Raw genomic sequence first — 16,984 nt, forward strand, 5'->3', positions numbered from 1 at the left:
TTTCGGTCAAAACACACCCACTTCTTTTCCGATTTTTGATAAAATTTAATACATTCTTTCTTACCCAATGTATGTACTCGTATTTTCACCAATATTTGTTTCGGTTCCACCTGTAAGTTAATGAGTTTTGCGTCTGTGGGGAGGTCCAGTCGAACGAACACATGATGTTCGACTGTCCAGCTCTTGGACGGGGGGGGGGGAGACCAGAACTCAGGCCACTCTGGAACCTTAGAGGTCAAGGGGAAAATTAGCTACTCAAAAGCGGGGAGCGTGGCGTGAGCCGCATTGTCGGACTGTGTGGGAGTTCCTTGATGCCGTTGCTTTGTTCAACCGACATCAGTAGTTTAAGGAATATAAGACTTCTACCGCTTGCTGCAGAAGCTACCCTCGAGAAATGGTTAAATATAGCTCCAAGCGCTATAATATGGTGGACAGGTACTTGCTGGTATTCAGCGAGCTAGGCGTGGCAGCAAATTACTGTTCTTGACGGAATAAATTTTAATTTACTGACAAGTCATATATTTTTGTATGTACACGGGGTGCGCAAGAACTATCGCATGAAAATAAACAAGAACAAAAGAAAAGTAATGAAATGTAGTAGAAATAACAAAGATGGACCGCTGAATGTGAAAATAGGAGGAGAAAAGATTGTGGAGGTAGAAGAATTTTGTTATTTGGGAAGTAGAATTACTAAAGATGGACGAAGCAGGAGCGATATAAAATGCCGAATAGCACAAGCTAAACGAGCCTTCAGTAAGAAATATAAGTTGTTTACATCAGAAATTAATTTAAATGTCAGGAAAAGATTTTTGAAAGTGTATGTTTGGAGTGTCGTTTTATATGGAAGTGAAACTTGGACAATCGGAGTATCTGAGAAGAAAAGGTTAGAAGCTTTTGAAATGTGATGCTGTAGGAGTATGTTAAAAATCAGATGGGTGGATAAAGCGACAAATGAGGAGGTACTGCGGCAAATAGATGAAGAAAGAAGCATTTGGAAAAATATAGTTAAAAGAAGAAAGGTCACATACTAAGGGATCCTGGAATAGTCACTTTAATATTGGAAGGACAGGTAGAAGGAAAAAATTGTGTAGGCAGGCCACGTTTGGAATATGTAAAACAAATTGTTAGGGATGTAGGATGTAGAGGGTATACTGAAATGAAACGACTAGCACTAGATAGGGAATCTTGGAGAGCTGCATCAAACCAGTCAAATGACTGAAGACAAAAAAAAAAAAAGACGGGGTGCGTCTACCCATTTTAGTAATATATATGACAAGTGAGCGGTGGAACACGCAACAGTGGTGTAGGGTACCACGCTTATTCCGCTCACGCAGTTAGGTAAGCTTTAGAAGATAATTAGGATATTGGTCGCTAAACCTTTTTGAGGAACAGTAGCCGTTTGTGGCTCGGACATTCGGTCTTTCCAAATGGGGTGGTGGTGGGAAAAATGCCAGTATTTTCCCGAATGTAATTCGTGTCTACCAAGTTTAAAGAAAATCGATCAACGGTCCAGAGTTATAAACCCAAGTACAGGCTAACATACATACATACGTATATATAAACAACCGTCTGTCCGACAAAAATATTTTTTTTTGGATTTTGGAGCGGTGGATTAACAAAAATTTGTTAATAAATAAAAAAAAGAAAATATTGCTGCTGTAAGTGCAAGTGTTCTTGAAAATCGAAATTTATCATTTTCCTATCGTTCACACGAATTGGGTCTTTCTTCAACAACATGACGAATTTTGGATAAAGATTTCGTTCTATACCCGTAAGTCTGTACCCGTAAAAGATTAAACTAACTTAAAAATTAAAGCCATGGGGCTATTCTTTGCGTTGACGGTTTGCTGACTGGATTCTAGAGCAGCTCAAAGTGGATTCAAATTTTCATCAAAAAAGCAGATGAGTTTGACTATATATTTTTCAGATTATATATTTATGTATAAATATATATATATTTATATATAAATATATAATCATAAATATGTAATATTTATGACCGTATATTTATGTATATATTTCAGATGAGATAAGATTGACTTGACTTTGTAAACAAGTAAAATTACCGTATTTGGGATGATTCCAATTCACAAATGATTCAACAGCGACGATTAAATTCGGAAAAAATCACACTGTTTGGTGTGAATTATAGACTGGTGGCGTTATTGGACCATTTTTTTTCGAAAATGAGCGAGGAGATGTTGTTATAATAAATGATGACGCTAACGAGCGTCATCATTCGTGATTTTTTGTGATCACGTTATTCGTGATTTTTTGTTTGTAAATTTGCGAAAATTTTAATCTGAATGAATGCGGTTTCAACCAGGATGACATATGCTACACAGTTGTTGAAACAATTCAGTTATCGGGTCAAACGTTTGCCGATTGGGTAATTTTACGAAATGGTAATGTCAGTTGGCCACCAAGATCGTGTAATTTAATTCCATTAGACTTTTTTCTCTGGGGTTGTGTTAAGTCACAAGTATAGCGACAAATCACGAACGATTGATATTTCGAAAGCAAATAATCGACGTGTTATTAGTGGAATTCAAGCTGACTTGTCCGAACGAGTCACGCAAAATTTTATTGATACACTTGGCTATTACAAGCAAATTTGGTAAGACCATATGAATTGTATTTTTTTCCGAAGTAATGCGTTGTTATAAGCTTCAAAATAATTAAAAAAATAATTTGATATTACACATTTGATTTGTATTATTGCAATTTTACTTTTTGCGCTGAAAATGAAAGACGCTATATAAATGTTTTGTTTTTTTTTCAGTTGGAATTATCTGTCTGAAAGTATATAAAATATATATGGGTAGGTAATAATTAAGAGATTATTTTACTGTTTTCTTTACAACGCTTAAGTGAGCCATCATATACGTTCATGGTATACAGGCAATTAATTTAAAACCAACCGTAAGTGCATATAAGAATATCATTCATTCCTGAGTGCACTAAAGAAGTTTAATTATACTTCCAAATGAGGTCAGATGTCAAGTTTATTTTATTTACACATTAACTGTAACATTAGATGTCTTTTTATTTCAGAGTTTATTATTTTCTACCGTACGAGTATATTACACAATTTTACAACAAAAAACACATCAAAAAAAATAAAAGTTTTTAAAAAATGTACTAGTAATTATTTAGAAAGAACACGCGCAGTTAAAAGTCAATAATGTCGATACACATTGTCACGGTCATCGTATTAATTATCGATAAATAAGAAAAGAAAAACTTGTCGCTTTACCGTAATTTTTAAATTTTACCATTTTTTTGTTCTAATAATAATGATTGATTTTTTACGTTTTCTTAACGTATGAGAAGGGAATAAAAGTCAATTATGACAAAAACATTAGTATTCAAATAACTGCATACTCAATTATAATGGAAATGACTCGGATATAGCATCAAAAAAAGCGTCAATACGACGTCTTTCCCTCGAGTTACATCCGTCGTAAGTTATACATTACTAGAGATCAGATTATATGCATTTGCATATTTACATGTGCATTCGCATATTAAATCCATTCTCAACGGTTATTGCATATTTTCCTTAAAATCTAGTGATGATAAATACTTTCGCTATATTTATAATTTTTCGGTAGGGTACCTTGTTAATAAATGAAATCTTACATTGTATTAGCTGCACGGCTCTTAGAACGCACTTAGCAGCCGCGGAGCAGTACCTCTGATTTTTTATCTTCACAAAAATAAAAAAATGTTAAATAATTGTTAATTATCGAATTTATCGATCTGTTATTCAACTACTTACTAATAGTATGCTGAATTTGAAACAAAAAACTAAAAATTACGATTTTTTATTGTTTAAATTGCATGTTTGAAATTTTTCATGTATATTTTAAGCATTTTTCATGGATATTTGCATGAATATTTCAAACCTTTTATATTGCATATAATCCGGTCTCTGTACATTACCATCACCAAGAATTTCGTAATTCGTACTGTACTAGTGTAATATACATTATTTTCGGACTAAATAACCGGTTATCGATACTATTATTGTCTCTGCCTATCGATCGGCAAATTTAATACCTACGATTAATTACACGAGGTAACGAGCGAAGCAAGCCTTAGGTTATGTTTGCTGATCGTACTAAGTTCAGAAATTTGTTTAATTCCATTTTTGTTATTTAATCGCGTTAACGTTTCATTATAATCTATCAGTAACTGAAATCGATGGAAATTATTAAATCAAATTTAAATCATTTATATTTTAAGAACGAATAATAAACATTAGATTCTGATATACAAAAAAGGAAAAATATAAACACAAGAGTATTGAAAGAATTCAAAACATTACCTTCGCTGATACGGGAATACGTAATTTTTTTATTTCATTTTAAAATCTTTATAAGACAAAAACTGCAATAAAGCGATACTTTTTTTCTTGTTTATTGATGATTAACATATTACGATAACAATATATGCCAAGATAATTGACTTGTGAATGCGCGTCATTTTACTTAATAATTACCATATGTTTTTAAAGATGTTTTCTAAATTTAGGTTTTGAATGTTACTATGTTGTATTCTATTATTAAAGTATATATAATCAAAAAAAGTTTGAAAGATCACTTTCAGAATTATATTGTTTTAAATTTTGTAACGAAATTATACTTTTGCGCGCGTGTGTATTTGTGGGGAAAATAATTATTCAACTGTTTTAGAAAAAGAATTTGTTATTTAGCTCAGTTAATGTTTAAATATCGTATTAGAAAATTATTTATTTAATAACCAAGGAAATAAATAAAAGTTTAAAAAGTGCTGAGTAGTAACATAAAAAATAAACAAAAAATGTATAAGGAATTTATTCTTTGTATAAAAAACCCGATGGAAATCAATCTAGTCTTTACAATAATCAACATTAGAAAATAATATAAATAATAGTTACAATAATGCGTTAACAGTAAATATTTTTTAGTTTACAGATAATGACTTAGCATAAACATAATTATACATTTACTAATTTTTTCCGGTTATATATTATACCTATATCATAATTACTAGTCACTGTAATGCAATTTTCAGCATGAGAAGATATTTTTAATAAAAAAAAAACTCTCACATATACACGCACGCACACACACACACACACACACACACACACACACACACACACACACACACACACACACACACACACACACACACACACACACACACACACACACACACACACACACACACACACACACACACACGCACAATCGCACACAAATACATACACGCAAGCAGTTTCAGTTGTGATTTTTCATGAGGCACAAATCATTAAAAAAATGACATAGCTATTCTTAAGGCATATAGTACGCTAGGCTTAGAGAAAAAAGTGAGGAATGAAGTGATTTCCCATCGGCTTCTACAGGTAGCCAAATAATACACATATTACTGTACATCAGCTTGACAAGCTCACAAAATATGGAGATAGAAAATACTAAAAACGAGTATGAAATTAAACATTTTTTTAAAAAAACCCTATGTTAAAAAAAATTAAGTAATAAGTTAAAAATTGAAAAGAATAATAGAATTAAAAAATTAAAAATATATGTGACATTTATAGCTCAGAATCTTCGGGGGTAGTATTGTGATCGCGAAAAATGTCGGTTTTCAGATTTCAACGGAAATATCCATTTTGACCATTTCTGAATCCATTTTGACTAGTTTCGGCGTGACGTCTGTTCGTTTGCATGTATCTCGTATAACTAAAAAACGATTAGTCGTAGGATATTGAAATTTTGGATTTAGGACTGATGTAACATCTAGTTCTGCATTTCCCCTTTTGATTGTAATCGACTGAACCAAAAGTGTCAAAAATAGCCTAAAATGAAAAAAAAAAAATGGATTTTGAGTTTTCATATATTATAATAAGCGGTACTTATTTTCATTGTTTACAGAGTTATAACCAAATAAAATTTTATTTAATGAAATATTTGAATCTTACAAGGGCTGAAGGCACATAGTTTCGAATCAGACTTCATCTCCGTTTTTTTTAAAATTTAAATATATTGATTTATTAGCAGTTATTAACCTCCGATTGTAAACAAAGTTTTACGATAAATCATAATTCAATAATAACAATAAAAAAAACAAGATATCAAAAAATATCAGAAGTTATGAATGAAATATTATTACTTTCGCTTATAATGTATTAGCGTTGTATTTTTGTTAATTCTTTAACGTTTTTGTTTATAATTTTATTGTTGTCAATTTTCAACGCTTGATTATTTGTTTGTTTCTACTGATTATTTGTTTGTCGGTTATAATTTGCTTTTTATGTACCATGAAGTGAAGGTAGATATATCATTTTACTAACGAACTTTAAGAACATAGCTTACTGATAACCTGTTATGAATTGACTTATTATGGGAGTTCCTCAAGAATCCTGTATCATGCGCTTATCAAACGATTTACATAGTTCTACTTAAGGAGCCAATTGTAAATGAAATGCTTTATTAATAATTATGGTGATGATTAAAGACAAAAAAAAAAAAAAATGAAAACAACAAATAATAAATTGATTAAATTATTGTATAAGAAATAATATAAATTATTAATAATAAATATAAATCCGGTTCATAGAAAAGGTGGCAAAACTGATATAAATAATTACAGAGGAATTTCACTATTTCCCGTAATTTATAAAATTCGTTAAAAAAATTATTCAGAACAAAATTAAACATTTTATAGAAAAACAGCTTCAGGAAGAATAGATCTTGCTTAGACCAAATCTGTGGTTTTAAATCATACAGAAATGCTAAATAACAGAAAATATGTCTTAACTGTCGATTTCAGCAAAACCTACGACTCGGTAGACATAAATTCCGTATTTAAACAAGATTTGATTAAATTCTAAACTTGTAAATTTAATTAAAGGGGCTTTATAACAAACATATTTTACAAAGTAAAACTCATAGTAGAAATTTTGGTGTGAGACAAAATTTCCGTTCAAATGAATCGGAACAAAACACAAGGGAATATTAACGGATTGTTTTGCTTTTGTAGATGACCTACCGATTTTTGCTAATGACCTAAACATAGCCCAAAAACAATCGAAATTTTGAAGGAAATCGCCGAAAAACTGGACTCCCAATTTCGTTTGAAAAATCGTAAATAATGATAAATCTAATAGAACACCCAAGAGAAACAAAAACAAAATTCGAGAAAATTAAAAGTAGTGGAAAAATTTAAATATCTAAGTGAAGTAATCCATAAAAATATACTAGACAAATGTGTTTAGAAAATCGGGCAAATAAAATAGAAATGGCTTTACAACTAACCAAAAATCATTACGATAAAAAAATCGATTTCTTGCAATGCGAAATTTAGAAGTTAAAAGGCGGTTATAAAATCTGAAAGTATTTAGGCTGCAGAAACATTAAAATTAATCAAGAAATACTAGAGCATATCTTGAAAAAAAGAAAAATTCCGAGAAAAATATTGAGCCAGAAATGTAAAAATAATAAAAATGTTTTAAGATCAAACAACGAAATTAATTGAAAATTTGAAAACACAATCGGCACATTTAAAAAATGAAGAATGTTTTGTGGTCATTCAATAAGTTAAAAAAGGCCAACGTTTACTCCATGTTCAAATAAGGAGGCCGAATATGACGTTTATAAAGAAAAAACATTTATTTTAAATGTAAAATTAGATAGCTATTTCGTTTGATAAAAATTGATGATTACATTTACTCAGAAATTAAAGTATAACAAAATAAATGGTTGATTTTTTTAGTTATTCGTTATTAAATGTTTTTAAAAATATTTATATTTACTAACCCGTAATATTCATATATTTTAAATTAATAAATATTTAAACTTGATGAAGGTTTGCTCCTGAAATACGTCATTAGACATAAAAAAGTAAAACTTTACCGCTGACTTAAATAAGGTACTAAAAAATTAACAACTATATCAAACAGAAAAAATTAATAAAATAAGTGTTTTCCTTTTAATAAAATATGTAAAAAAAAAAAAAAAAATTATAATAGGCAATTATTACAGAAAAGCACTCTTTATTTCCACCTTCAATATATTGAAGCATATATCTAATCTTTTAAACTCATAGGCTAAGAGAAAAAGAAACGGTTCATCTCTACATTTAAGCAATAATATTTTCTTTTTGGATCCTTTGTGCTAACATCTATAATTTACAAAAAAATTTAAATATTGGGGGTCGATATGGTGTTAAAGTTTACCTGATGCAAACACAGAATAAATTGTCAAAACGACTAAAATTTCTTTTTAAAATGGTAGGCCACGAGCCTAAAATACAGAAAGATTTTTTGAAAATTTTCTTTTTCTTATTTTAGCCTTTATCGAAGGAATAATTAAATTTAGAGAAAAATTTACTTAAGAAAATTTGATGTAACTTCGGTTACTACCAATTCTTGGAAAGTGCAAGCCAAAGAAGAACGAAGAGGTCTTCGGAAGAAGAAGAGGGAGAAGAAGAAGGAAGACCAACCACTCGCCTCAACATCACGGACTGGAGTCCGGAACACAGCCCAGCAGAGATGCGTCCTGAAGGGCAGCCATACCAGAAGCGGATGAAGAGCTTCTACACAACCTCTCCTATTTCAAAACTTACAGTAACATAAAATAACCTAGCAATTGCGACTCCTCCGGAAAAGGAGACGCATTGCTCCCTCCTTACAGGTAGTGCCCCGTTGTGGCGTATTCCTGCTAGCCTATTAAAGAGTTAGCACCGAAAGGACTTCAGTGGACGGTCTGAAGGGGAATTACGTCGGGAGGACAGGCTTTATAAGCCTAGCCTTCCGCGGTCGGCCCATGAAATGGGTTCGATAACGCTGGTTTAACAACGGATTGGAATGCAATTAAATCCGTCTTAAATTCACTAAAATAATAATAGACAAAACTTGAAAAATTAGATCCGAGATTAAAAATAACCCTTTTAAAAACAAGCCCGATTAGAATGATCCAGCAGCAAGGGACTCTGTCCAGGTTCTGCGATAAAGTAGGGAGTAATAGACTCCTGCCAACTTTGCATTCCATTCCATTCCAAGAAAATTTGTTAAGCTTAACCTGTATATGAAGATATAAAAAAAAGTATTTCTTAAAATACATTTCCCACTTCTACAAAATGTATAATTATGTTTTTGCTTTTTGACTGTAATTTTTTGTTTAACTTCCGGGACCACCGTAAGGTATTGCTTTAGAGAATGAGATGAATGATTGTAGCGAGTGTGAAAATGCCATGCCTGACCGGGATTCAAACCCGGGACATCAGGACGAAAGGCCGAGACGCTACCACTCGCGCCACGGAGGCCGGTAAGTGCTTAATTTGTATGAAGTGTGCAAAATCAGCTTTGCAAAACATTTTTATTCGTTATCGATATAATAAAATTTCGATTTTATTCATTTCATATTCACGTTTATTGTGAACGTCAGAAGACAAATTAATGTAAGGAAGAAAAAAAGGATAAATAAAACAAAAATACAGTACAAAATAAATTTTTTTTTTTTTTGTAACTATACTATTACATTACGTTGCAGAAAATTTGTATGTAGTTTAATTTAATGGATGGTGTGCTTAAATGGAAGCGGCGAAGTAAATTTATATAGTTGTTTTGTCAGCTGATCGTGAGGACTATGCTATCATGCCAGCCAGGCCTTTGACCCAGTTCCTTTCTTACGTTACCCGGTAACAGCAAAACATAGTTTCTCTTACTTATTTAGAAACAGAAAGAGTAAATTCATTGTTACGTATTGCGTATATATTTAGAATCTTATGGTTTCTTTATTTTTCTGGTTGTCCATTAAATTGTTATGTTATATAATAATAATAATTTTGGTTTCCTTTTTTGTTATAACGCAAAAAAAATAAATATTATCTAAGTCTCATATTACCATTTTTTTTTATTACAGTTATGGAATTAAACAACGCTAGATCCGATTACAACCTTGCATTACGTTCATTTAAACTACATTTAAAAAAAAAAAATTTACGATGAACTTATCCCAGAAATGATAAAACTACATTAAACACTGTACTAGTATAACTATTTTTTTTTTTTTTTTTTTTTTTTTTTTTTTTTTTTTTTAATAAAAAGGTGTATATATATATATATATCTTTATTTTATAAAATTAAAATTATTAGCGTCTCTGTCTTTCATCCGTAAGATTCTGGGTTCGAATCCCTGTCAGATTTGGCATTTTTCCACGGTTCAAAAATTAATTTCTCATCTTAAACCGTAATCGGGGTAAAACCTATAGTTACTTAAACAAATAAATAAGATATCGGTGTCTTTGCCTTTTATCCGGAAGATTCTGGATTCAAATCCTGTTTAGACCTATTATTATTTTTTTAAACTTCACAAGTTTAAATTGTTATTATTATTTTTTTCCAATATTCAAATTTTTTCTTCTTCTTCTTCGCTCCATGGATGGTTTCACCAGGAGGAAACCTGTTCCGATATAAAATTATTTTATTCGATAAGTGACCTTCCTGGTTGCCTTCTCCCTTTGGGTTGATATTTCCATATGTTCATCGGTAGTCGTCCACTATCCATTCTCTGTAAACATTCTAACCGTCTGTTGTGATAACAAGTTCGAACCTTAATGAAGCTTGAAATCTGCAGTTTATTACAAATATCCTCATTTCTAAGGTTGTTCAACCTGGGGCTTCCTTTAACTTCTCTCATGAACCCTCGGGGCATAATGGGGTACCATTCTTCTATCGGGCGCCTTCACAGATGGCGGATGTGAGAATGCTCACAGAATAATAAAATATCCAGGAGGACCAAAAATTGTAGTTGCGACCTTGCAGTATAGAAGTTGCTCTTCAAAGGCTTAGGGAAGAAAAGCCTGATTAAAAATTACTTGTTCCTCCAGCTTAGGGGTTGTGCGATATTATACAATGCAATTCACTAGACATTATAAAAAAATAAATTATTAATTCTGCGAAGAATAGACTTATTTATTTTGAACTTAAGTTAATAAATCGAGTTCTACAACAAAATTGCGTTAAATAAGAATGAAAATTAAAATAAAATACAAATGGGGTTATCGATTGTAATTGACTGTAGAAAATTTATTCAATTCCATAAATAATTTTACTGTATTGGCAAGTTAAGGATTGTTTACATGGATACCGAGCATTACTGACATACCTATCGAGGATGCACTAATGAAGAGGCTGCAAGGGAGAAAAAATAAGAAATGAATTTGTCAATAATCAACGCGAAATTAAATATTAAATAGATGGTCTGCGATAAGAGGTAAACGGTTTCAGAGATAATAGATAGACTTATTTTTTTTTTTTTTTTTGGGGGCGATAAACGTCTGAGCGTTATCATCGCCCGGAATTTTTATTAATAAAAGGGTAAAGGGTAAAAGGGTAAAATAGCTCCAAAATAATAAAACTTATAAGGTGTAAAATTAATATTAATCATATAATAAAAATTTATTAAAACAAGAGTCAAGAAGGCAAAATAAAACAAAACTAATATCGCGGACGAAGTCTTAAAATATAACATTTAAAATTATAGAATAAAGAAACTATATAAAACTTACCTAATTCCGATAGGTTGTGCAAAAGGCTCCCTTCTCGGATAATAAAATTAAAAACGTAGAACCAAAAAAATCAAATTTGAAAGTAAAGGTTAAAAATGATCAAAACCTCTTCTAGCATAAAAATATATATGATAGACTTAATGGTGGAGTACAATGTAAAAAGGTAAAATATCTAAAGCGTAGCCGTTGAGACATATTCAAAATTGAGGGTGATTTCACGAATAAAGAAGATATCACGTTTTAATAGCTTGGTGACGGTAATTTCCCCTCCATACTACTCTCAGATATTCCTTTTTCTAAAGAAAAAACAATATGGAATTGAAAATAGTTGACTGTATGAAAAATCGTAACACAAATCATTCTACAACAATGAACCTTATAACAAAATTTTATAATAAAAAATTGTGTTTGTTTGTAATTGCATCAAAAATATATAAAAAAAGACAAACTGTCAAAAGTTCGAGTTAAATAGGACCGATTTTTGGTCAAATCGGTCCAGTAGTTCTGGATGTATAATGTGATATAGAGGCCAATACCGAACACACAAACACACACACGTACAAACGAACATTAACATCCGGAAAATTTCCAATTTTCAAATTTTCCAATTTTCAAAACACAAAACATGAAGATCCTATGAAAACCGCATTTGACAAATTGGACTGATGACAGTACTTTTTCTTCTACAGCTATAGCTCTGCTATAGCACTATTTAGACGGGAAAGGAAAAGAAAAAGTACAAATTTTCATAGTTCAACCCTCTTTTTAAATATAGAATCTTCTCATTGTCAACCCTTCCTTTTGTCGAAATCTCTTTAAAAATATTAATTAAATCAACATATACACTAGTAAGTATAACAAATTTTCTGTATTGCACATATATTCACTCGTATTTAAGATATTAAACGAAATAGAAACCAGCATATTTAACCTCATATATTATCATTTACATACGCACAAGCACAGCCATACATGTAAAATTGTGTCCTAATTTTTTCGTGCACTTTTTGAGTTATAGGAACTAAAACGTTGATAAATGCAAGAAAACTTTTACCGAGTAGTAAAAATTGCTAGCTATTGCAATACTTACGCAAGTTATAAGGAATCGGTTAGCAATTTCTATTTAATATATTCTGGCCGAAAATGATGCAGATGTAAAATGGCATTTACCGCATAAAATATTTTTCGTACATATGCAATATATTTAAAATTACAAGACATGTAAAATAACGTTGAAGTGATGATATTTTTAAAGAAATAGCCAATGTCCATATGAAAGTACTTTATATTATGTACATAAATATATATATGACCTATATATATGTTTGTTGCACATATAAACGAGATGCGGTAATCTTGTCTTTAGGCAATCTCCTAAATGTCAAATTCGCCTACTTGCAACCCAGATTCTAAGCATCTAACCAGAAAACCAAGCGTGGAAAATTTTATATACGAGTGTTATAAAGAATAAATTTACAATTAACGATTAGTTATTTGTTGAAGTTGAATAAAATTAACATTTTAATTCTTTAAAGTTAACGTTCATTTATTAAGTAATCAAGTATTATTATCGTTATACTATTATTAATTTCTTTATTCATTTAGGTCTGAGTTATGTATTTATTTTTTTAATTAATATTTTTGGTTTTGATTATATTAACAAAATAACATAAATTTCAGCTTGTAATGAAATATTTTTGAATTTATATTATTTAACGTCGGGGTATAAATTAACAGTAAATCATTAAATAATAGTAATAATAATAATTTTTTACGGCTTCTACATCCCCCCTTACAGTCATTTCAACCTTCATGAAGAAACCCTAACAGGGAAGCTGTGTGGTTTACTCTAACGTGAAGAAAGTGCATATAAGGGTAAATAAAACCTTGGTGTATTCAGTAGTTCTCAAGGGAACGTATGTAATAGGGAACGTGAGAACACTAAATTGAATATAAATATGATGAGACTAAATTACAATACATTATAAACTACAAAAGACTTGGTAATGCGACAAACCAAGCACTCTCTATCAGCATCTCTCTAATCAATCAGGCAATCAGAAAAAGCAGTGGTCAGTGGCTGGGATCACAGACCGAGAAACGATGATAATAATAATAAACAAATTGTAATATTTTATTTAAAAATTAGTAAATGAATAGCCTTAACAGCACTTTAACGGTTTTGTAGATCGATGAGTAACAATTCAAAAATGTCCTAAGTTTGTAATTAAATAATAACTTTTATTTTTGGCTAAACACATACAAACTCGAGAATAATATTATATAATCATTATTTCGTCATAAAGTAATTATTTTTTTATCTTCTATCAATATCTAAATTTAAATAAAGGTTTTTTCGATTATTTCGAGAGATCGGGTATATATATATATATAGATCTGATGATGGTATATATATATACCATCATCCGTTAATAGATGATAGTCGTATTACGGTAAATCACCTAGATCGCGGTGAGCGATTTGAAGAAATTCAAGATCTAGAAGTGGCACTAGCATGTCGATATCGAACTGAAGCAAAAAAATCCAAGAGGATAATATGACAACACCATTGATATCAAAATTTATCGGGCGAGCTATTTCATACATATAAGAATTACAAGAATATTTGGTTAATAGTTAAGGCTATTAACCAGGAAAAGATTTTTGAAAGTGTATGTTTGGAGTGTCGCTTTATATGGAAGTGAAACTTGGAGGATCGGAGTATCTGAGAAGAAAAGATTAGAAGCTTTTGAAATGCGGTGCTATAGGAGAATGTTAAAAATCAGACGGGTGGATAAAGTGACAAATGAAGAGGTATTGCGGCAAATAGATGAAGAAAGAAGCATTTGGAAAAATATAGTTAAAAGAAGAGACAGACTTATAGGCCACATATTAAGCATCCTGGAATAGTCGCTTTAATATTGGAAGGACAGGTAGAAGGGAAAAATTGTGTAGGCAGGCCACGTTTGGAGTATGTAAAACAAATTGTTGGGGATGTAGGATGTAGAGGGTATACTGAAATGAAACGACTAGCACTAGATAGGGAATCTTGGAGAGCTGCATCAAACCAGTCAAATGACTGAAGACAAAAAAAAAAAAAAAAAAAGTTAAGGCTGTATGTAAGAATTGTTTGTTGCATATTGTGACATTACAGCACGATCTGGGTAAATCTAGCTTAGCTAGAGCAGTTTTAAAAATCGACAGACAGGAAGTAAATTATCAGTAATAATTCTAATTTCACCTTTGAGGTTTTGTTTTTGACAAAGAAAATCCGATACCTACTAAAAATGTTATAGTTAATGGGATATATATATTCATGAACGCGGTGGGAATATATTTTGCACTGAGAATTTTGATTCACCAATCGACGAGGTGTTCGTAGGCGTAAAGTGCGTTTCCATAGCAACACAACTATCCTTAACAATTATTCTGTTTCCAGTATTTCGCCTGTTTTAATTATGCAGGATATTTTATATACCTCAATCGCCGTATAAAAACAACTAACTTTTATTAGGATTTGAACCTCAGAACCTTCGACTTCGAAAATCAGCTATTAAACAATTGACGTGCGACGACGAATTAATCACTAGACCTGCCCGGTCATCAAGTGAAATGGAGTGTAAAAGAATAAGTTTAGTACAATCAAAGCTACTAATAATAATTAAATTAAAATATTTAATTTAATTTAACAATAACATCTACAAATCGAATAAAGAATGGATCGTACGTTAACTAGAATTTTTTAAAGAAATACCGAATACTAACTATTTTATTGTTTTCATTTTAACTAAAATGTAACAGATTCTGCTAAACAAATTTGAGGATTGGAGATAATCTTGATATCTCCTTTTAATTACGTAGTGTTCCTTTGGAAAATATTCTAAATGTTTCTGTATGTCTATATTTTATAATTATAATATTTGATCGATTAATTTATTTGACTTACTGCTTGAACATTTCTGTGGAACTGGTAAAGATAGAAACCTTCCTGGTTTTTGGCTTGTTGGTCGGATTTCATTTATTGCTGGTTTGGGTTCGGCGGATGTTAATGTTGCAACATACGCAACCACTAAAAACCCTGCTGACACTCTAACCATCTGAAAAATAAATAAAAAAATAACTTATTTACTGTTAAAATTATTTTCTTTTATAAAAATTAATATAATTGAAAATATCATTATGAAAAACATATTTTAAAAGAGCATTATTCAGAATAATAAATTATTTATTAATCCTTATACATAATGTTAAATTATTTTAGATGCCTTATTAAATTAATGAACAATTTTTCTTAAAAAGTACGATCGGAAAGTCACTGTGCAGTATATATTATGCTCGGCAGTGTTGTATTGATGTTGAAGGAGGTCATTTTTACACCTTTTATAAACTATTCCAGTTATTGTAATATCTGTTTCTGTAAAGTAATAAAATAAAAATGCATAGTGATAACTAAAAAGTTTTCTTCATTATACTTCCATAATTCCAGTGCACAAGAACTTTCTGAACGCAATGCGTAACACAAATTATGCGGCAAGTACAAAGAGGGTTTCAAAATGAATATCAGGGTTTTAAAGCTATGTAATATTTCTAAAGTTTCATATACGTTGATTAATTATACGTGAAATAAATGAGAAACTAAAACGGTTTTAGTTCATAAACTGTCTTCTATACCTTTCACTTGAAAGCGCTAGTAACAAAGATGGCGCCTCCACAACTGAAAGCGTTCTGTGTTTTGCAGTTTGGAAAGTACGAATCTGTAATTAACGTTCAACGTGTGTTCTGTTGTGATCCCCCGAGTGACAATAACATTCTTAGATGGTATAAACAATTTGAAACCGCCGACTGTATTTGAAAAGGGAATAAAACAGGACGACCGAGTGTGTCCGAAGAGTCCGAGCGTAGTCCTAAGAATACATCCGGGATTACTTCAAAGAATGAGGTGAATGATAATTTTGTAGCGTGTGAAAATGCCATGCCTGACCGGGATTCGAACCCGGGACCTTCTCTTTTGTGAGTAATCCTAAGAAAGCCTTCCTCAACCGTAATACGAACCAAGGAACTTTATTCGGTAACAAAATGGTGCGCCTCCTCGTTAGCGTAACGCTGTACGGGATTGGTTGAATGAAATTCTTCCCGACCGCTGGGTCGTTCGCCGGGGACCAGAAGACAGGACTTGTTTGCCGAGGCTTCCGCGTTCATACGATCTGATCCCGTGCGATTTTTTCTCTTTTGGAGTTTATAAAGGATCAAGTGTATGTCCAACCGTACCGGGCTGACCTACCTTAACTTAAGATACAGGATTGAAGCAGCTGTCGCATCAATTACTCCAGACTTGTCGATTAAAGTACGGGATGAACACTCCTATCGGCTGGATGTGCCGTGTGACAAATAGTGCTCACATTGAAAATTTACCAAAAAATGTTTA

General features: G+C 31.3%; 1 protein-coding gene across 1 annotated transcript in view; it reads right to left on the minus strand.

The window, feature by feature from the left end:
- LOC142319757 (uncharacterized) overlaps positions 1-16,984 on the minus strand; it is a 124,071-nt gene that overhangs the window by 40,614 nt on the left and 66,473 nt on the right. The window contains exon 2 of the mRNA XM_075357392.1: positions 15,506-15,656. Coding sequence (XP_075213507.1) covers positions 15,506-15,656 — 151 coding nt within the window. The remainder of the gene's footprint in view (positions 1-15,505; positions 15,657-16,984) is intronic.

This window comes from Lycorma delicatula, chromosome 2 (assembly GCF_047948215.1).
Source record: "Lycorma delicatula isolate Av1 chromosome 2, ASM4794821v1, whole genome shotgun sequence".
Classification (NCBI taxonomy): Eukaryota; Metazoa; Arthropoda; class Insecta; order Hemiptera; family Fulgoridae; genus Lycorma; species Lycorma delicatula.